The sequence below is a fragment of the Sciurus carolinensis genome, chromosome 8 (assembly GCF_902686445.1).
Source record: "Sciurus carolinensis chromosome 8, mSciCar1.2, whole genome shotgun sequence".
NCBI classification, from domain to species: Eukaryota; Metazoa; Chordata; class Mammalia; order Rodentia; family Sciuridae; genus Sciurus; species Sciurus carolinensis.
Window position 1 is genome coordinate 1666727 of NC_062220.1, and position 21997 is coordinate 1688723.

The following is a 21997-nucleotide window of genomic DNA, read 5'->3' on the forward strand; positions in this document are numbered from 1 at the left end:
CCAGATAAGATGACCCACAGCGTATGCATGTCAACTAGAACAGAACATGATTGATTTAAATGTGACCGGATTCAAAGACTGACACAATGGACTCACAACTGACTTATGGGTAGACCATCTGACCAAAGAGAAACCTTTTGAACCCCAAATATACATTGATTGTCATAGGTCCTGATCTTCAAAGAAGCTTGCCTGAGACCCTGGGCTGGTCATTTTTAATTGTCTTCTCTGAGAGGCGAGGGGCATCTGATCCCTCCTTCAGGTGTGTATACTTTTGCTGTCTTTAAGTAAATCTTTGCTTGTGCCTTGCTTCTGATGTGTCCTGAAATCCTTTTCGGAGGCAAAAGTCAAGAACCCACCTGAGCTGAGTTCAGGTCCCACTCTCCTCTTTGGAGGGACCTCCTCAGACTCCTGTCTGGGACATCTCTTCTGCCCAAGTTGCTTGTTGTCCTGCTTTCCAGAATCTAGGTAGCCCAGAGACTTCTCTAACACCATGCTCTAGGGCTTTCCAGCCTCCAGAACCCTGAGCTAAAATAAACCCTTTCCATTATATAGAGATCTTCTGATCTTCTGTGATAACAACAGAAAACGAACTGTAAGCCCCAAAACAGAATATCAGTGCTGGAAGGAACTTCAGGCATCTTTAATTTAATTGAAGCCCCAAAGGTCACACAGCTGATGCACGGAACAATTGCAACCTAGTTTCCAGAATCCTTGCTTAGGGTCTATTTCGCTCTAAGTTGCTCCCTTTAGCAACACGCCAAGCAGACAGACAGAACCTGTGATTCAGGCTACCAGACAGTGTTGCTTATTAAAAACTAAATATTAAGTTAATGCATTCTGCATAAGATACATAGAGTAACACACCACAGAGCTTTGAGCTACCCACCCAGTTTCAAAAGAACATTGTCATTCTCTGTAGTCTCAAATGCCCTGCACCGATCCCTTCTCTGACTTCCTGCCTCGGTGTCGTCACTTCCTGCTTTTCTTTATAGTTCCACTACACATTCGCCTTCCTGACAGATCTTTGTGCTTTGCATGCTTTTGAACCTTCTACAAGTAGAAGGCAGTGGGCCTTCTCTCGTGACTTACTTTTGCTCAGCACTGTGTTTATTCTTTTTAGATATATGAGACAGTAGAATGTATTTTGACATATCATACATATATGGAGCATAACTTCTCATTCTTCTGGTTGACCATGAAGTAGAATTACATTGGTCCTGTGACCATATATGCACATAGGAAAGTTATGTCTGATTCATTCTACCATCTTTCCTATTCCCAGTCCCCCTCTCTTCCCTTCCTTCCCCTTTATCTAATCCAAAGTACTTCAATTCTTTCCTAGCCCACCCCCACTTATTGTGAGTTAGCATCCATATATCAGAGAAAACATTTGGCTTTTGGTTTTTTTGAGATTGGTTTATTTCACTTAGCATGATAGTCTACAGTTGTTGGGGTCTTAAGCCCCCTTACTCTTCTCGACCAGCAACAAGGGAAGGGAGCACTCCCCGTGGAGGACAATCAGACACATCAGGGAGACCAGTCACAGCAGGAACTCGTTTATTGAGGAAGTCACACAGCTTTTATGTAGGGTGGAGGCTAGGCGGGAACCAATCAGCTTAAAGGTCAGCAAGGCACGGGGGTTCACACAGGCGAGAGTCCCACAGGACTATATGGCAAGCACGAGCTGATCACGTTCGCAGAACTGTTATTAACCAATCCCTGACGGTGGTCTGATTTATCGTCATTAACTTTTGAAACTGCCTTTGAGGACTTGATCTTGCTCATCCGCCATGGAGTAAGGAGTCAGCCTGAGTTAGTTAGTGTGTCATTAGTCCCAATATCCAGTTCCATCCATTTACTGGCAAATGCCTTAATTTCATTCTTATTTATGTCTGAGTAATAGTCCATTGTGTATATATAACACATTTACTTAGGCTCTTTCAAGCAGTGTAGTCATAGGTTTTTGTTGGACTCCCTTGGTACACATGTGCAGGAGGATCTCTAGGGACTGGGCAGGAGTGTGGCTGCTGGTTGCTATCTTCGGTTTTATTGCCAAAGACAGTTATTTTCTCCAGATGCTGTGTTGGTTCACACCCCACCAGAAGGACAGGGGATTTCTGCTGCTCCACATTCTTGCCAACACTGGATACTGTCAGACTAAAAAAAATTCCCACCTGATGAATACATTTAAGCTTCAATTTGCCCGTCCTGGGTATTAAGGAGACCGACCATTTTCTAAAACGTTTATTGTAAGTCCCACTCTTTGGAAGTGAAGTGAAACTGAACGTCTCTACAGAATGTTTGGGTGACAAGGGCGTGTCATCACATTTTAGGAGCGCTGGTCTCTTCCTCAAAGCTTTTCTACTGACGTTTTGCTCCCTTAGTTGATGCGATTCTGCTCCTCCAGTTGCTAAAACCAGACTCCTTGGGGCCCTCCTGCTCTGTCTCCCTTTCCAGTCACATCCTGTATGGTAGGGAACCCTGTTATAGCCTCTCCGTTCAAAATGTCTTCAGAATCTGCCAACCCCACCACCAGTACTGCCTCTGCTTGCATCCGAGACACAGGCTCTGAATCACTGTAATTTGTCTCCCTGCTTCACCCTCACTTGCTGTCCACTTTCCAAAAAGAGACCAGAGACTGTTGAACTGTCAACACCCCCATGGTGTCTCACCTCTCCCAGAGTGAGAAGTCAGTCCTTACAGTGATGACAGGGTCTCACAGGACAGCTGTGAGCAGGGAGATTTACCTTGTGGAGGGTTGTAGAAAAGGGTGTTGGCTGGGGTGGCAGAGGTGACTGGGTCGTCTTCTCCACTCTGCCTGGGCACTGGCTGTTGGAGGCTTCTGAGGCCACAAGAAGAGCAAGCCCTAGGGCACACAGCTTCGAATTTTCTGGTTTCTTATTGGCCAGTGCAAGTCACACTGTCAGGTCCAGATGCAAGATGTGAACAACAGACTCCTACTCTCCAGGGGAAAGGAGTGAGCCACAGAGGGGGCAGGGAGGGGAGTTTGTGGCCTTTTTTGAAGTCATCCTGGGTTAAATGTTGCAAGTATTAAAGACAGGGAAACAACCAAGATGAAAGGCATATAAACTCTTTAGACAACTGCATGAAACTCAAATGCTTTAGATGGTTATAGTATGAATATAGAAAGACTGGAAATACTGCACTCAACCACTTCTGAAATGCGTGCCTCACTGCCTCTCACCTTCATATCTGATCTGCTTATTCTCTGATTTGGAGAGATTAACCCAGGAATTATCTAGGTCAGTTCAGGAAGGCATTTAATCTTGCTTTTAGAATGTGTGTGTCCAGAAAAGCAGACTGTATTATCTCTTTGCGTTTCCTTGCATCTTTAGGGCTGAGAAATTAAAAAAAAATAAAGTTGAACATTGAATGAATGAGATGGAAGTCATTCCTGGTTGATTATCAGCCTAAGACATCAGGCACAACTTGGGCAAGCTTCCAGTTCTTAGTTCTCCCAACACCAACATCCAAGAGCAACTTAAATAACTTCTGTGTAGCCAAATAAACTGCAAAGCAAAATTGCAAATATTCCTTTAAATTCCAATTTAGAAACAAAAACAGAAACAATGATAATGCGGAATGGGGGAGAACTATTTATTGTTTTTGGCATATTTGGTGGTGCTTCAAATAGACGTGCTGTTTAAAGTCTAGTGCTGTGTCGGCCTGTCTGAGCTATCTCAGTTTTGCAGGTGGGAGCCGTGCCCTTATCCGCCAGGAAAGGCCGGGGCTTGCGCCCAGAGAGCACGCAGAGCAACTGTTTTTCCAACTTGCACAAACTTGGCCAAGCAAGATTCCGCGGGAGACCAGGACCCTGAGACGGCTAGCCGAGTGCTGAGTACTGCGTAGGAGTACCGAGCACCGGGGCAGGGGCTCCAGGCAGGCGCCATAAATAAACATCTCCTGTGGGGAACAGGAGCACCGTGCCCGCACAGGTCAGGCGAGCAGGGATCGCAGCTTGCCACCCCTTCACCTCAGCGCTTCAGCCCGCCACGCCCAGTCCCCGCCCAGTCTCCGCCCCGCGGCGCCCCGGCCCCGCCCCGGCCCCTGGGGCGCCGAGGCGCGCTTCTCTGACGCGCCGGCGCCTCCGCGTGACGTGAGGCCCCGCCCCGCCTGCCCCGCCCCCGTCGCGGCTTTCTCCGCAGCCGGAGCGGCGTCGCCGGGCTGCTGAGGCGGCAGCTGAGGAAGCGGTGTCGCGACCCCGCTGCGTCCCGGGCCCTGGCCCGGCGCGGCCTTGCGAGCCCCTGCGTCGGCGGACGATGGTGTGGCGGAGCGCGCGTACGCGGGCGGCGCGGCGGCGGGCATGAAGGAGGATGGAAGGGCAGGACGAGGTGTCCGCGCGGGAGCAGCACTTCCACAGCCAAGTGCGGGAGTGCACGGTGCGTGGCGGCGGCGCCGCGGGCCCCCCGGGCGGCCCTCCCTTCCCCAGCCTGGCCTCCGCCTCCGCCTCCGCCCTGGACCCCGCACGGCCCGGGGCCCTGCCCCGCGCCCGCCGCAGCCCCGCAGCTCCGCCGTCCGCGCTCGCGCCGCGGCGCCCACCTCGCCCGGCCTTCGGTCGCGTCCGTGCCCTCGGCCCCGTCCCCGCCGGTCACCCCTGCCCGCCCCGCTCCCTCCCCCGGCGTTGGAGGGCCCTGCCCTCGCCCCGGTCCCTGCCCTCGCCTCCCGCCCTCGCCCCGGCCCCTGCCCTCGCCCCTGACCTCCTCCCTCGCCCCTGTCCTCTGCCCTCGCCCCTGTCCTCCTCCCTCGCCCCTGTCCTCTGCCCTCGCCCCTGACCTCCTTCCTCGCCCCTGTCCCCTGCCCTCGCCCCTGACCTCCTCCCTCGCCTCCCGCGTTCGCCCCTGTCCCCTGCCCTCGCCCCTGACCTCCTCCCTCGCCTCCCGCCCTCGCCCCTGTCCCCTGCCCTCGCCCCTGACCTCCTCCCTCGCCCCTCACCCTCACCCCCGTAAACGGCCCTCGCCCGGGTCTCCTGCCCCTGCTCCCCCTTCCCCCAGTCCCCTGCCCTCGTCCCCTGTCCCCGCCCCTTGCAGGTGCTGCGCGTGGCAGCGGTGGGAGCGGGTCTGGAGGAGGGCGGGAGCGCAGAGGGCTCAGGCTGGCTTCGGCCCTGCGCCATGCCCGAGAAGGCTGTTTTCACAACCCTGTAAAATACGTTAATTTATCTGTTTGTGTTTACCTGTCCCCTTTCCTGACACCTCTCACGTTCGGGCACATTCTTGGTTAGAGGTTTAAAATTGCCCAATTTGTGTACTTATGGTTCTTGAAAATTGAGAATCAGCTTGCCAAGTCAGACCTTGCTTAGAATAGAAGGAGGTGCAAAATCTCAGCTAGTGGAATTTGGCTTTTTAAAAATGAAGCTTACACAGGGAGGTGTATCATCGTAGGTGTCCCCTGCATGCATTTCTTACTGAACACACTTGTGCAATTCCGGATCCAGATTAAGAAGCAGAATATTACTAGAGGTTCCCCCCCGCCCCCACACACTTCGTGTTACCTCGGCTCCAACAGCACTAACCACTGCCCTGGCTTCTAGCACTGTGGATGAGACTTTGTGCGCATGCTAATGGGATCTTACGTTGTGCACTCATTTGTATCAAGTTTCCTTCAATCAACAGTGGTTGTGAAATTTCTTCATGTTCTATGTGGTTATAATTCATTTTTAGTGGTGTAGTTGTGTGTCCATAGCACAATTTATTTTATTTATTTATTTTTGTTTTCATTGTTGGGTACTTCAGTGGTTTCTAGGTTTTGACCACGGATAATTTTGTCCATGTCTTTTGGTGACTCTGCCGGTGCATTTCTGTTGGGTGTAGACTTAGGAATGAAGTTTTCTAGGTTAGAGGGTATGCATTTGTTCATTTTAGGGGATGCTTTTAAAAAATTCCCGCCCCCCCCACCACTGATGTGGTGCCTTGCCACCTATACCAACACTTGATATTTTCCATCCTTTTAAAAAAATTTTTTTGCATTCTAGCAAGTGTGTTAGGGTATTCATTGTACAAAGTTTTTTAATTTGATTTTTCCTGCTGTGTAATGAATTTGCACCACTTTATATATTTATTAACCATTTACAATATTTTGTGAAACGTCTCCAAGGGTTTTTTTTTTTTTCCTGTTTTAAAATTAATGTTTTTAAAAATTTTAATGTTGATTTGCAGGGGTTATTCTAAATATGATGCCTTTGACAGATATGTGTTGCAAATACTTTTTTCCCCACTTTGGATACCTTTTCACACTCTTAATCATCATTCTGATGAACATAAGTATTTTCCCACTTTTTAAATTTGTAATTTTTAGATATACATGACAGAGTATATTTTGACAAACACATAGTTATTACTGTAGTTCATTTTAGCAAAATGTTTTCCTTTATGATCGGTACTTTTTATGTCCTAAGAAATCTTTTCTTGCAGCTGAGTGTCATGACGTTAGACATGCCTGTAATTCCAGTTTCTTCGGAGGCTGAGACAGTTGGATTGCAAGTTCAAGGCCAACCTGGGCAGTGAGACCCTGTCCCAAAATAAAAAGTGCTGGGGTTGTAGCTCAGTGGTAGAGCACCACTGGGCTCAATCTCCAAGACTGACTGGAAAAAGAAGAGAAAAGATTAAGAAATCTTTGCTTACTCCTAGGTTTTGAAGAATTCTTATTATATTTTTCTCTCAGTGCTTTATTGAATTACCCTTCCCATTTGAATCTACAGTGCATTTGAAATTTAATTTTTGTATATAGTATAAGGTGGGAATCACAGTTTTTTCACATAAATATTTAATCACTTTGGCACCATTTATGACCTTTGCCACAGGTAACTATATTTGTGGGGTTTAATTTTGGATTCTGTGCTGTCCTATTGGTTTATTTGTGTTTTTCTTTATTTTTAATTAGTTAATTAGATATTCTGTAATTACTGTTGAGAAAGGGACCCATGTCCAGCGCTTTAGTACCTTTGTCTACTATATTGGAAACATCTTGGTTTTGGCAGTGATTCACTCACCCCATTTCCCTCAACAAAGCAACCCTGGATGGTCAAGTGAACTTCACCTTCTATAGAACCAGTGCAAAAAGTGCCCAAGCTCAGTGGATTTCCAGTCTTTGACATTTCCTCCTCAAATTATTTGTATTTAGAGTGTCTGTCAATATTTGCCTTTTCTCTAGGACTTTTAAAAATTTTTCAGTTCTTTTTGGTTTTGCTGTGTAGTGCTATACTTTTATTTAACTTTTTTCTTGTGGTAATATACATAACATAAAATTTGCCTAAAGGTACAGTTCAGTAGGCTTAAGTAATTCACATTGTTTTGCATCCATCACTGCTGTCCATCTCCAGAACTTTTTCATTATCTCAGGATGGAACTTTATATCCCCATTAAACAAAGACTCCCTTACTTCCTCCAGCTGCTGATAACCATTGTATTTTCTGTTCCTATGATTTTGACTGTTTCAGATAGCTTATATGAGTTGAATCCTACATTATTTGTCCTTTTGTATCTGGTGCATTTTTCTTAGCATAATGTTTTCAAGGTTCATTCATGTTGTAGTGTGTGTCAGAATTTCCTTAAGGCTGAAGAACAATCTGTTTTTGTATATAACACATTTTGCTTATCCATTCAGCTGTCAATGTAGACTTGGGTTGTTTCCACCTTTTAGCTGTTGTGAATAATGCTGCTATGGTTGTAGATGTACAGATATCTAAGTCCCTGCTTTTAGTTCCTTTGTGTATATACCCAGAAGAGGAATTGCTGGATCATGTGATAATTCTATATCTGATTTCTTGAGGAATTGACAAATTGTTTTCCACAGAGGCTGTACTGTCTTACCTCTCTGCAAATAGTGGGCCAGGGCTCTAGTCTCTCCACACCCTCACCAGTACAGGTGTGAGGTGTTAACTCATTGTGGTTTTGATTTGCATTGCCCCGCACCTGTTGGCTGTATGTTATCTTTGGAGAGATGCCTATTGAAGTCCTTAGCCCATTTTAAAATCAGGTTATTAGTTGTTTTTTTTTTTTTACTTTTGAGTTGTAGGAATTCCATTTGTATATTTCCCTTCTCCTTTCTTTGACATTTATTTATTTATTTATTTATTTATTTATTTATTTATTTATTTTACCTGGGATTGAGAGCTCAGGGGCACTCAGCCAATGAGCCACATCCTTAGCCCTATTTTTTGTATTTTATTTAGAGACAAAGTCTCATTGAGTTGGTTAGCACCTTGCTTTTACTGAGGCTGACTTTGAATTTGCGATCCTCCTGCCTCAGCCTCCCGGCCGCTGGGATTACAGGCATGTGCCTTGGTGCCTGGCTCCCTTCTTTCTGAGGCAGGATCCTGTTGTGTCACCCTTACCTATCTCAAACTCCTGGGCTCAGGTGATACTCCTGCCTTAGCCTCTTGAGTAACTGGGATGACAGGCATGCGCCACTATACCCTGCTTGTGTTTTGAATATTAATCCTTTATTAGTCTTTAATGGTTTGCAGATATTTTTCTTCCATTTCTTACTTTGCTTTTTCACTTTGTTGATTGTCTGCTTTGCTGTGCAGAAGCTTTTTGGTTTTATGAACACCCACTTTCTAATTTTGTTTCTGTTACTTCTGCTTTTGGTGTCTTATACATGACACAGTTGCCAAGACCAATGTTATGAAGGTTTTCCTTTAGGAGTTTTCTAATTTCAGGTCACACACGTAAGTCTTTAATCCATTGTGAGTTGATTTTTGTTTATGATATCAGGGTTCAGTTTCATTATTTTACATGTAAATATCCAGTTTCCCCAGGATAACTTTTTGAAGACACTATTTTTTCCCCACTGTGTATTCTTCGCATTCTTGTTTAAGGTCAGGTGACCATATCTGAGTGAATTATTCCTAGGTTTTCTCTTCCTTTGTTCTTTATTCCTGAACCATATTGCTTTGACTACCATAGTTTCATAGTAAGTTTGAAATCAGGAAGTGTGGTGTTCCTGCTTTGTTCTTGCTCAGTATTGATTTTGTTCTTCAGGGTCTTTTGTGGTTCAATATAAACTTTAGAATTTTTTATTTCTGTAAAAATGCTATTGGAATTTTGATAGGAATTGCATTGAATTTGTAGATTGCCTTGGGTAGTAGGGACATTTTAACCTTATTAAGTCTTCCTTAAAAACATAGGCTGTTCTTTCATTTATTCTTGCTACCTTTAATTTCTTTCATCAGAGTTTTGTAGGTTTTTGGTATAAAAGTTTTTCATCTTGATTAAACTTATTCCTGTGCATTTTATGCTTTTTTGGCATTATTATAAGTGGGATTGACCAATTAAAAAAAGAGCCTAAAAGACTAACAGAAAACTACAAACAAAATGACAATAGTAAATCCTTCCCTATCGATAATTATTTTATAATAAATACCCTAATAAAAGGTACAAAGAGATTGAATGGAAAAAATAATCTAGCAATATGCTATCTACAAGAAACTTGCTTTAGACTTAAGGACAAATACAGGCTGAAAGTGAAGGGATAAGAAGAAGGTATTCTATCAAACAATAATCCAAAGATTATTAATTATTAATAATCCATACTTATTCAAAGCCTGACACAAAATACAAAGAATTATTTAAAAAGGACATGTAATAATGACAAAAGAATCAATACACCAGAAAGAGTCAATTACAATCACACATGCCCACAACATCAAAGTACCTAAATGAACAAACCAACAGAACTAACTGAAGGGAGAAATAAGAGGATGATTCATCCATGATAGGAGTCTTTAGTACCCCACTTTTAGTGATGAACAAAACACCCAGACTGAAGATGAATAAGGAAACAGAAGACCGAATAATACTATGGACCAAATGGATATCAAAAAACAAAGAACACTCCACTCAAACAGCAGCAGAATACACTTTCTTCTCAAGGACAGGGGAATCCTTCTCCAAGGTGAATCGTATTAGGTCACAAAGACAAATCCTAACAAATTTAAGGAGACTGAAATCACACCAAACTGGGAATCAACAGACGGAAAACTGGAAAATTCACAAATATGTGAAAATTTTAAAACAAAATCTTGAACAAAGAAGCAATCAAAAAAGAAATTAGAAAATAACTTAAGACTGATATCACAGTATACCAAAAATTATGGAATGCAGCAAAAGTAGTACTGAGAGTGAAGTTTATAACGATAAATGACTCCATTAAAAGAAAAGAAAGATCTTAAACAACTTAAATTTACAGTTCAGGGAACCAAAAAAAGAAGTAGGTCCAAAGTTAGCAGAGGGAAGGAAATAAAAAGAGTAGAAAAAAATGAAATAGAAAAGCAGTAGAAAAAAAAATCAACAAAACCACGAGTTGTTTTTTGAAAAGATAAACAAACCTGGAAAACCCTTAGACTGACCAAGAAAAAAAGAAAATTCAAACAAGATGAAAAATGAAAACATTTTTGTATGCATTTCTCTGATAACTCATTCTGTCGAACATCTTTTTTATGTGCTTATTGGCCATTTGTGTGTTTTCTTTAGAGAAATGTCTATTTAGATCCTTTGTGCATTATTAAGTTGGTTTATTATTGAGTTGGAAGAATTTTTTTATATATTCTAGACACAAGACCCTTCTCGGATAACAACTTGCAAATATTTTCTCCTGTGAGTAATCTTTTCACTTGCTTAATTGTAGGGCAAAGGTTCTTAATTTTACTGAAGTTCAATTATGTATGTTTAAACATTTTGTCATTTGTATTTTTTTAAAAACCATTTTTAGTTGTATATGGACACAATACCTTTACTTATTTTTAATGTGGTGCTGAAGATCGAACTGAGTGCTTCACATGTGCTAGGCAAGTGCCTCCCACACTGAGCTACAACACCAGATCTGTGATTTGTATTTTTTATGTGACATGCAAGAAGCCCTTGCCAACTCAGTATCATGAAGATTTACTTCTTTTTTTCTAAGATTTTTATAGTTTTAGCTGTTATATTTGGCTTTATAATCCATTTTTAGTTCATATCTATGTATGATTTAGGAGAGGGACCCAACTTCATTCTTCTTTTTCAAATTGATACCAGTTCTTCAAGTACCATTTGTTAAAAAGGCTACTCTTTCCCCTATTGAATTGTCTTGACACTCTTGTTGAAAATCAGTTGACCATAGATACCAGAGTTCAGTTCTGTTCTGTTGACCTGTGTGTCTGTCATTATACTAGTACTATACTCTCTTGATCAACTTAGTTTTGTACTAAGTTTAAAATTTGGAACTATGAGTCCTCTAACTTTGTTCTTTCCCTTTTTGGTTATTCTGGATTATTTATGAATTTAGGATAAACTCGTCAATTTCTGTAAGAAAACAAGAACTAAAATTTTGAGAGTGATTGAGTTGAATGTGCACATCAGTTTGGGAGTTATTATCTTCCCAAGAATATTAAATTTTTCTGATCCACATGAATATTTCTCCATACTCAGAAATTTTATGTCCTTCAACATTAGCTTCCAGAGTGCAATTTTATTCTACTCAGGACTTCTCATGCTCTTCTTTCACCCATTCCTTTTTCTTCTCAAGACAGTTCATAGAAACTAGAATTTCTTTTCCCCACAGTGTCTTAGAAACTCCTCACCTGTCTTGATATTGGCCATAAAGAATTTTTCTGACCTATCTCGTCTGACAGTAGGACATAAGACCCCTGTTTTGAAAGAGATCCTGTGCCATTTTACTTATCAGGAAGGAATACTACACTCAGAGGCTGAGAAGAATCTGCAGACAGGCACAGGCCCTGTTGGTTTTCCCTATGAGTCTGTGGTGATAGCTCATAGTTTTTTGTTCACTCATGTTTTTGCATGTCTTCATGCTTCAATCATGAGTATGTAATGGAATCTTTATAAATACCTCAAAAGACATGGTTCAGGGAACTTTAGGATAGCTGAATACCTAGAGACTTATGGGAAGGTGAACTAGAACTCATCACGTGCCAGGAGGGTGGCACACCCCAAGTTCACATGGTCAAAAACTTCTGTACTTGGGACTCTTTCAGACTTTGCTCTGTGTGTCTCTTTATCTGGTTATTTGTGTGTCCTTTATAAGAAACTGATAAACATAGTAAGTGCTTCTCTGAGTTCTGTGAGCTACTCTAGAAAATTAATCAGACCCAAGGTGTGGGGGTATGTATGTGTGTACATCTTAGTTGGTAGCTGGTTGGTCAGAAGTTCTGGAGGCCTGACCTTGTGAGTAGTTCCTAAAGTGGTGGCAGTGTGGTGGGACTGAGCCCTTAACCTGTGGAATAATTACCCCAGGCAGGTGGTGTCAGAATTGAGTTGACTTGAATGCTCCATTCAATTGAATTGTTTTCTACTGTAGAGTTGCTCTTGCTTGGGGGTGGGGAGAAATCCCCGTACATTTGAAATCACAGAAGTCTTCTGTGTTGATTGTTGTTGAGTGAGAGAATAGGAGAAACATTTTTCTTCTATATCATTAGAGTGGACAGAAGCTTTATTGTGCAAGTACCATAGAGTGAGATTGCTAAATTGTATTGTAAGATTATGTTTAACTTTGAATGGAACTACCAGCCTGTCTTCCAGAGTGGCCGTATAATTTTGCTTTCCCTTCAATGGTCAGTGAAGGTCCTGTTGCTCCATATGCTCATCAGCATTTGATGTTGTCAGGTTTTTATTTATTTATTTTTTTATTTTAGCCTGTGTTTCTGGGCTGTGACCCTCACAAATGCTGCTCAGCTTTTTTTTTTTTTTTTTTTTTTTTTCCTCCCTTAGGTGCAGAAGGCTAGATGTTTCTCTTCCCCCAAATTGGTTAGGCTCTTGTAATCCCCACATAGGTTAGGCTGTGAGTAAAATTGTTTTCCTTGAGGGCAGACCATTCATAAGACTCACATAAAGCTCTGGAAATATTCAAAATGGTTATTTCCTCCTGCCCCTGCTGGAGGAATGAAGGAATACTCCTCTCACCCCCACATCCTTACCCTGAGAACCTGGTTGAGTTCCTGGGAACTCAAAGGATGGGAGTCTTAACACTAGACTTCTGGAGTTTCTAAGTCTTCACCCAGCCCACACTGACCCTGCAGTAGTGCATCAATTGCACTTTAGTGATCTTGCAGGACTGACGCAGCACTGAACAGGTACAGGACTTTGCATGCAGTTTCTGGTGCAGTAGTTTGTCTGGGAGCTCAGTTCTCACTTGGCTCATTTTGTTCAACCTTTTCTTGTGAGGTTGGAGTGATGACTTCCAAGGTCTTTTCATGTTGTTCTTGAAAGAAGAAATCACTGTCTTCTTTTTGGCCTTTAAGTTTTGATTCACCTGAGAAATGCTCTTTGTGAATGGCATTTATGGTATAATTTAGTTTAAAAATATTATATTCTATGTGGTGACTTCCCTTGAGTTTATCATTTGGTAGCTGCTTGAGAATATATCTGATATCTAGTTTTTGTGTAGATTTAATCCAGAGAATTTATTCTAGGACTTTTTGAAGTTGATTCTGTGTTAATTTTAAATAACAGTTTTTGGTTAGCATGGTGAATATTAGTTCAATTTTTCTTTTTAAATGTAAGATGTGATCATAAGGGGTAGTGTTTTTATTTTTTTTTAAACAGTAAGTTGTTTAGAATGAGCTGTCCCTTAATTTTGTTAAGATCTCTTTTTGTGCTGTACATTTTTTTTTTAAAGAGAAAGGAATCTTATTATTTGGTAATTTTAAAAATTAACGTTAACCTCTAAGTGAAGGAATGGTAGATAAGTCTTTGAAGGCTTACTTGAAAGTGACTGTACGAGTTGTATATGCATGTGATAAATCAAGTAGTGTAGAAAACCTTAAGAAAAGTAAGGCTTCTCATCCATAGGCAGTCTCTTATTTTTCTTCTAGATTTTTCCTAAGGCACTTCCATAATTCATATAGGAAGTGAGAATTTTTAGGTAATATTATTTGTTTTACCAACATTTAACAGTATATATTGACTTCTCAACACAAGATATTGAGGATTTAACTAGTAGCTTTTGATAGGACCTAGAATGTAGTGAATATTTACACTACTGCCTGTTCTTTCACTTATTCTGTTTTTATTGTTGTTGTTCTTTTGGTTATCCTTCTAAGACATAAAGTTAAAACTTTATTTTGTTACCAAAAGTGTGGCTGACAAATACTTCCTGTTCTTATATTCTCTAGTGGTGGCTTTTGTTACTAATAGTGGTAATAATGCTGATCTAAATATCTAACAATGGAAGCATGGTTTTTAAATTTTTCCACTACTTAAGATAATGCTATAATGAAAATTTTAACGTATGTAGCTTTGTTCTTATAGTAAGATCACTAAATTAGGGTTTATGTTGTTTCTTTGCTTTCAGTAGGGTTATAGAAAATTATTTTATTCATATTGAAAATACCATTCTTCTCTCCCCATTATATAAATAACAGTCCTCACTGTTAGCAATTGAGTTTATTCTGAAGTAGAAGACAGAAGGTAAAGGGTAAAAATATTTTGAAATGTCACCACTTTGAAATATGCACCATTGTTTTATATCTCTGTATTTATATGACCTAAGTAATGGTACATTTCTCACATTATATGTTCGATGTTTTTATGTACAGGTGTCTCCAGTTCTCTCCCTGTTACTTTTGACTTATAGACATGCCCTCTTTATACTCCTATTCATTTCCACCTTTTCAAGTAATTAGGAGGAAGAACAGTCTGTGTACATCTTTCCAGTTTCATTACTAACTCTAAAATGTTCTACGGGGAACTGACTGTATAAAGCTAAATCTTAAAACCTTTTTTTTTTCATTTAAATCTGTAATCCACCTAAAACTTGTTTTCATATATATAATTATATGGAGGTTTGATTTCATATCATCTTTCAGAATGGTGAGGGATTAGACAGTTTTTTAAATAAGTCATCTTTTCACACTGAAAATATTGTTATATATTTAATAAATTTAATTTAATTGTTATTATATTTAATATATCCTGTACTAGGATATATTTTGACTCCCTATTATGTTTCATTGCTTTCCTGCAACATTGGCATGTTTTTAAAATAGCTTTATTTTATTTATTTTTTATGGTGTTGAGGATGGAACCCAGTGCCTTACATATGGCAGTCGAGTGTTCTACCACTGAACCACAACCCCAGCCTCTGCATGTACTTTTATTAATAATGATTATGCAGTGTGTTTGCTCTTTGGTAAGGTGCAAAATTTCACAATTTCCTTGGCTTATCTCATCCCTTTCCCCATTTGAGTCAGAAATTCAGACATTTAGTCTTTCATATGAACTTCAGGATAATTTTTATTTAATTCTAAATAAAACTGTTTCACCATGTAACTGAATTAAGGTTATATATCAATTTTGGAAGAGTTGATATTTTTATGGTATTTTGTCTTTCCCTCCAGGAATGTGGAATATCTTTTTATCTGCTAGATCATGTTTCATGTTTTTATAGTTTTCTGCATGTAGTCCTTGTTCTTTCTTTTTTGGTCCTGCTTTGTAATTTTTGTTGCTAATGCAAATGACATTAATGACATGTTTTGCTTATTTCGATTAGCAATTGGTTATTGCTAGTATAGAGAAAAGCTCTTTTGTGTACTTAAACCGTTCCTAGTCAGTTTACCAAACTCCCTCGTAATTTGATAATCATCTGGTTTTCTTGTTATAGTTATATTGCTAATTAAAAGAAATACTTTCCTGCTCTTCCAATAACTATCATTACTTTTTTATTCTTTTGAATTCCCCAGAAATTTGGAAATAATTTCTAATAATAATAATTTCTAATAATAATCTGTATCTGTCTTTTCCTGGTAATAGTGGAAGTGGCCTTTGAATTTCATATTGTTTCCTGTTGAATTATTGGCAAATATTTACATAAATGCCACTAATTTCCATTTTATTTAGCATTTTATGAGAAATATTTGCTTAATTTTATTAAATGCCTGTCAACATTTATTGGAATACTTGCTTTCCTTTGAAGTGGTTGATACGTTTCATGGTATTAAATTATCCTTTTATGGACTTGTTCCTGGAATAAACCCTTCTTCTGCATCATGTATTAATCCTTTGATACATTGATGGGTTATGTTTTATTTAAAATTTTGTATTGGTGTTTGTGAATAAGATTATAATTCAGATTTTATTAAGGTTATGGTGATTTCATAAAATGAATTTAGGAGCCTTCTTTTTGTGTAGATTAGTTTAAATCATATTAGAATTAACTATTCTTTAAAGGCGATGTAGAATTCAGCTATGAATCCATCTAATTCTGTTACATGATGATAGTGTTTTACTACTTTTCCACCTCTCCTTTGGTGATTAATGGACTCAGGTTTTTAGATTTTTCCTTGGTTAAATTTAGGTGATTTACATGTTACTATGGAACCATCCATTTGCTCTATATTTAAACATTTTTAACTCTTACATGTGGTAGAGTTGCACACAGGCTTTTAGAAAAGTCATTCTTTTTAACCATTTGTAATTTATAATTATATTTCTCATTTCTAATCATGCATACATATATTTTCCTTTCAAGTGCTTAGAAGGGTAACCTGTTATATACTGTTCTTTTAAGATTTTATTTATTTATTGTAATAAATTTATTTAAAATTTATTTTCAACCTTTATTCTGTGTTTCTCCTTTGAGTTGATTTTTTCCTAATTTCTTAGGAAATCATTATTAAATACCAAGTTTCTTTACTTTTACTTTTTGTGTGTGTGATACAGGAGATTGAACCCAGGGGTACCCTACCACTATGCCACATTCCCAGCCCTTTTTTATTTTATTTTATTTTTTTAAGTTTTTGATACAGGATCTTACTAAGTTGCCCAGGCTGGTCTTAAACTTGTGCTCCTCTTGCTTCAGTCTCTCAAGTTGCTGGGCTTATGGGCACGCACCACTGTGCCTGGCTCCCACTCTTTTGTTTTTAATAATAAGGATATCATTTAAGACTATACATTTTTCTTTGAGTAAAGTTGTGTCTTTGACCCCAAAATTTTGGTACAAAATGGTCTGTTTTTCATTGCCTGTGGTCTTATTTCTTCATTAATTTAAGAATTGTTTGGGATAGTGCTTATTAATTTTCATTGGAGTTTAGAGAATTTTGGGCTCATCAGAAAATTATCCTTTAAAAGCTCTATTGAGTATGTTAAGATTTTTATTGTGGCTAATGTTGTGTTCCATGTGCTTAAACAAATGAATATTCAAAATTCCAGTTTTGCAAATGCTGTGTATAGATAATTTATTTATTATATGAGTAAACAATAGGCTACATTGTGGCTGCTTGCCCCATGGCTGATTGCAAGGAGGTTTTTATTTTTATTTTTTTATTTTATTCATTTATTTATTTAAATATTTTGTTTTAGTTGTAGGCGTACACAATACCTTCATTTTATTTTTATGTGGTGTTGAGGATTGAACCCAGGGCCTCACGCGTGCTAGGCAAGCGCTGTACTACTAAGCCGCAACCCCAGCCCAGAGGTTTTCATTTTTTAAAAAATTTTCATTCTCTACCCTTTCATGACAACTGGGCTCATCTCATAGCCTTATGGTCACTTCCAGATACTGAAAAAATCTAGTCCAGTCTAATGAAAACGTCTACCTTTTCTCCAGTTCAAAGCATCTTCCCTCTCTCATCAGGTCAGACTGATGCTAAGGAACTAGCAGTGGGGAAGGGAGTGTTTTTCTCAGTTAAAAAAGTTCTCTAGGCACTGGGGAAGACTCAGGAGGTGCTGTGTAGGATAAATCGCGCTTGTGCCAGTATACATCTTAATAGATTGGGAGATAAGTTTTATTTACATGAGACATCTAACGGATAGAAATCAATCATGATAAAATGTGGAAGAGGAGTGAGGTGTGGTGTGGGCTTTCAGAAAGGAGGAGATTAGGTAGACTGGCTGTGATTAGGATGTACTCCCAGGATAATGAGGAATGGATTTCACTTGCTGGTCTCCAGCTCCTCTCAAGAGATGCCTGTTTTTTTCCTATTTTGCAGGAGGATGGGTCTCACAAGGGACTTTTAGTTGATAACTTGCAATGTAAAAATATCTAGAATCTGAACAACTTCTACAGAAAGCAACAAAGTATAATTCTGTAGATGACATTAATGACCTTGAAATTTGCTGTGATAATCTTGAAAAAAGGAGTATTTACCCCTCATGAAGGGTCTTGGTGTTTTTAATCTGTGAGGAAGTATTGTTTTACTTTATCAGAACAAACATTTAAAGATAGAGTACCTTTATGATGGCAGTTCTAATAACTGTTACAAGAGCAGATATTAGCATGTGTTTTGTATCCAAATGAACTGTTCTTAGATAGGACATTGGTAATTTTGTTTTCTTCTCTCTTGAGGGATAATTTGTTGCAACTCAAGTAGTAGTATCTTTATAAATACAATGTTGTGTGGGTAATAGGAGGGAATGTGTTCAACTGCAAGAAAACCTCAAGGTTTTAATCAAATAGGGTGTTTTCTCAATCTGGAGGAATGAAGTACTGATATATGCTACAGTATGTATGAACCTTGAAAATATTATACTTCGTGAAAGAAGCCAGACACAAGTTATTCACTACATTATCTTATTTATATGAAATACCTAGAATAGGCAATTCCATAGAGGTAGAAGGCAGATCAGTGGTTGTGAGGGGTTGGGTGGGATATGAGGAGTATAGGACTTTGAGTCTCATGAATGCATGTATTTGCTACAACAGTCTTATTATTACTTAAAAAATACTTTATTAAGAAATACAGTTGATCAAAAAAACATGAAAAAATGTTCATTTCTTGCAATTCGAGAAACACAAATCAAAACTTCTCTAAGATTTCATCTCACTCCAATCAGAATGGTAATTATCAAGAATACAAGTAACAATAAATGTTGGCAAGGATGTGGGGAAAAAGATACACACATACATTGCTGGTAGGACTGCAAATTGGTGCAACCACCCTGGAAAGCAGTATGGAGATTCCTTAGAAAACTTGGAATGGAACCACCATTTGACCCAGCTATCCTACTCCTCGGTTTATACCCAAAGAACTTAAAACCAGCATACTACAGTGATGCAGTCGAATCAATGTTTATAGCAACTCAATTCATGATAGCAAAACTATGGAACCAACCTAGATGCCCTTCAACAGATGAATGGATAAAGAAAATGAGGTACACATACGCAATGGAATGTTGCTTAACCTTAAAGAAGAATGAATTATGGCATTTGTGGATAAATGGGTGGAGCTGGAAATGATCATCATAAGTGAAATAAGTCAATCCCAAAAAAACAAAGGCTGAATGTTTTCTCTGATAAGTGGATGCTGATCCATAGTGGTGGTAGGTTGGGAAGAATGAAGAAACTTTGGATTATGCAGAGAATAGTGAGGGGAGGGGTAGGACGGATGGGGATGGGAAGGATAGTTGATTGAGACACATTATTGCCCTATATACATCTGTGAAAAAATTTTTTTAAAAAAATTTATCACTGTAAAATAAGGTTAAAAAAATAAAAGTTAAGTAAAAGAACTTCAAAAAATACTTTCTTGGAGCAGGTTTTAGGTTCACAAGCAAAATTGAATAGAAGGTATGGAGATTTCCTATGTACTCTCTGCCCTCACACAAGTATAGCCTCCTCCTTTATTGGCATCCCCAGCGGAGTGGTGCATGTGTTAAAATCAGTGATTCTATGGCCAGCATCATTATCACTTAGAGTTCATAGGTTATATCAGTGTTCACCTTTGGTGTTGTGCATTCTGGCTGTGGAGGAAACTTATTGACATGTATGACTCCATTATGGTATCATACGAGGAAATTTGACCACTCCAATTCTTCTGTGTTATATTTACTTCTCTTTCCCCTCAAACCCTAGCTACCCACTGGTGTTTTTATTGTTTTCATACTTTTGCCTTTTCCAGAATGTCATATAATTGGAATTGTATAGTATGTAGCCTTTTCATTTTGACTTCTCATGCTTTTATCTCTCCTGCATGACTGCTCTGATGAAGTACCAGGGAGAGTGATTATTGGATTGTGTGGTAACAGTATGTTTAGCTTGATAGGAAGCCATGAAACTGTCTTTCAAAGTGTTTGTAACATTTTGCGGCTCCACTAACAAATGAGAATTCTGTTTCTCTGTGTCCTCTTCAGCATTTGGTGTTCTCAGTGTTCTGGATTTTAGACATTCTACTAGGCACGTGGTGGTATCTCTTATGCTAGTTTGCATTTTTCTGTTGACATGTGATGTTGAATATCTTTTTGTATGTTTCTTTGAATCTCTGTATATTCATTGGTTAGATCTTTGGTTTATTTTCCAATAGGGTTGTTTGTTTTCTTATTCAGTTTAAGAAATCTTCATATATTTTGGGTAGTATCCTTTATCAGGTGAATGGTAGAAAATATTTGCAAATATTTTCTACCATTCTGTGGCTCATCTTTTTATTCTCTTGACAATGTATTCACACAGAAGAAAATTTGTATTTTAATGAAGTGCAGCTTATGATTTCTTTCTTTGATAGTGTGTGCCTTTGGTGTTGTATCTAAAAAATCATCCCCAAACCCAGTGTCATCTAGATATTTTTCCCATGTTATCTTCTAGGGGTTTTACAATTTTGTGTTTTATAATCATTCATTTATTTTTATTTATAAAAATATATTTTAATTAATTTTTTTGTGGTACTGGCCACTGAGCTACATCCTCAGCCCTTTTTATTTTTATTTTGAGACAGGATCTCACTGAGTTGCCCATGCTGACCTTGAACCTTACTTGGGATCTGTCTGCCTCAGTCTCCTTAGTCATTGGGATTACAGAGTATGCTACTGTGCCTGGCTAAAAATATATTTTTACTTTTAATTGACACATAGTAATTGAACATAATTATGGGGTACAGTGGGACATTTCAGCATATGTGTACAATATGTAATGATCAGGGTAATTGGCATAATTATTAAACATTTATCATTTCATTGAGGACATTCAGAATCTTTGCACTAGCTGTATTGAAAGGTTTGTTTAATTTCCACCCCTGTGCTGTGGAGTAGTAGAAGTTATTCCTTCTGTTCAGCTGCACCCCTATACCTGTTAACCATTCTCCACATTACTCCACACCCTTCCCAGACTCTGTTAAGCACTATTATTTTCTGGACCTCTTTGATGTCAGTTTTTAAACTCGTAAGTAAGGACATGTAGTACTTATCTTCAAGTGCCTAACTTACATAGATTAATGTCTTCCAGTTCCATCCATGTTGCTGCAGATGACAAAATTTTACTCTTTTTATGGCTGAGTGGGTAGTATTTCATTGTGTGTGTACCATATAAACATCTCTACATGCCACATATTTTTAAAAACCCATTCATCATCAGCTTGGACACCTAGATTGATTCTGTATCTTGGCTATTGGGAATGGTGCTGCAACAGATCATGAGTGCAGCTATGTCTAACATACAACATAGGATTTCAGTTTCTTTGTGTATAGCAAATATTTATTTGGATATATTGCTGGATATAGGGTAGTTATTTTTCTAGTTTTTTGAGGGAACTCCATACTGTTTTCTATAGTGGCTGTACTAATTTACATTGCTGCCAACAGAGTCTCAGAGTTCCTCTTTCTTTGCATCCTTGCTAGAGTTCGTTATGTCTTTTTGATCATAGCCATTCTAACATCTCATTGTGTTTTAATTTACATTTCTGTGATAGTGATGTTGAGCATTTAAAAAATACATTTGTTGGCCTTTTTTATAGTCTTTTGAGTAGTGACTTCAGTTCATTTGCCCGTTTTGAAATCAGATTTATTTATATTTTTACTTTTTTTTTTGCTGTTGTTTGAATTCCTTATATATACTGAATGTTAACTCCTTGTTGGATGAATAATTTGCAAATGTTTTCTCCTGTTTGTTGTCTCTTCACTTTGTTGATTGTTTTCTTCGAAGTGTAGCTCTTTTAAATTTGATGTAATCCCATTTGTCAATTTTTGCTTTAGTTAACTATGCTTTGGGGGTCACATCCCAAACCAGACTAAAGTCCTGAAACATTTTCTCTATATTTTCTTTTAGTGGTTTCAGG

At 38.9% G+C, this 21997-nt stretch overlaps 1 protein-coding gene across 6 annotated transcripts in view; it reads left to right on the forward strand.

Moving 5' to 3' along the window:
* The first annotated feature begins 4138 nt into the window (after window positions 1-4138).
* Window positions 4139-21997, forward strand: part of Lmbr1 (limb development membrane protein 1) — a 169433-nt gene continuing 151574 nt past the window's right edge. For all 6 annotated transcript variants that reach the window (XR_007109804.1, XR_007109803.1, XM_047561137.1 and 3 more), the window contains exon 1: window positions 4139-4403. Coding sequence is in view for 4 of the 6 variants with exons in the window: in XM_047561137.1 (XP_047417093.1) it covers window positions 4338-4403 (66 nt within the window). In the remaining 2 variants the exon portion in view is untranslated. The remainder of the gene's footprint in view (window positions 4404-21997) is intronic.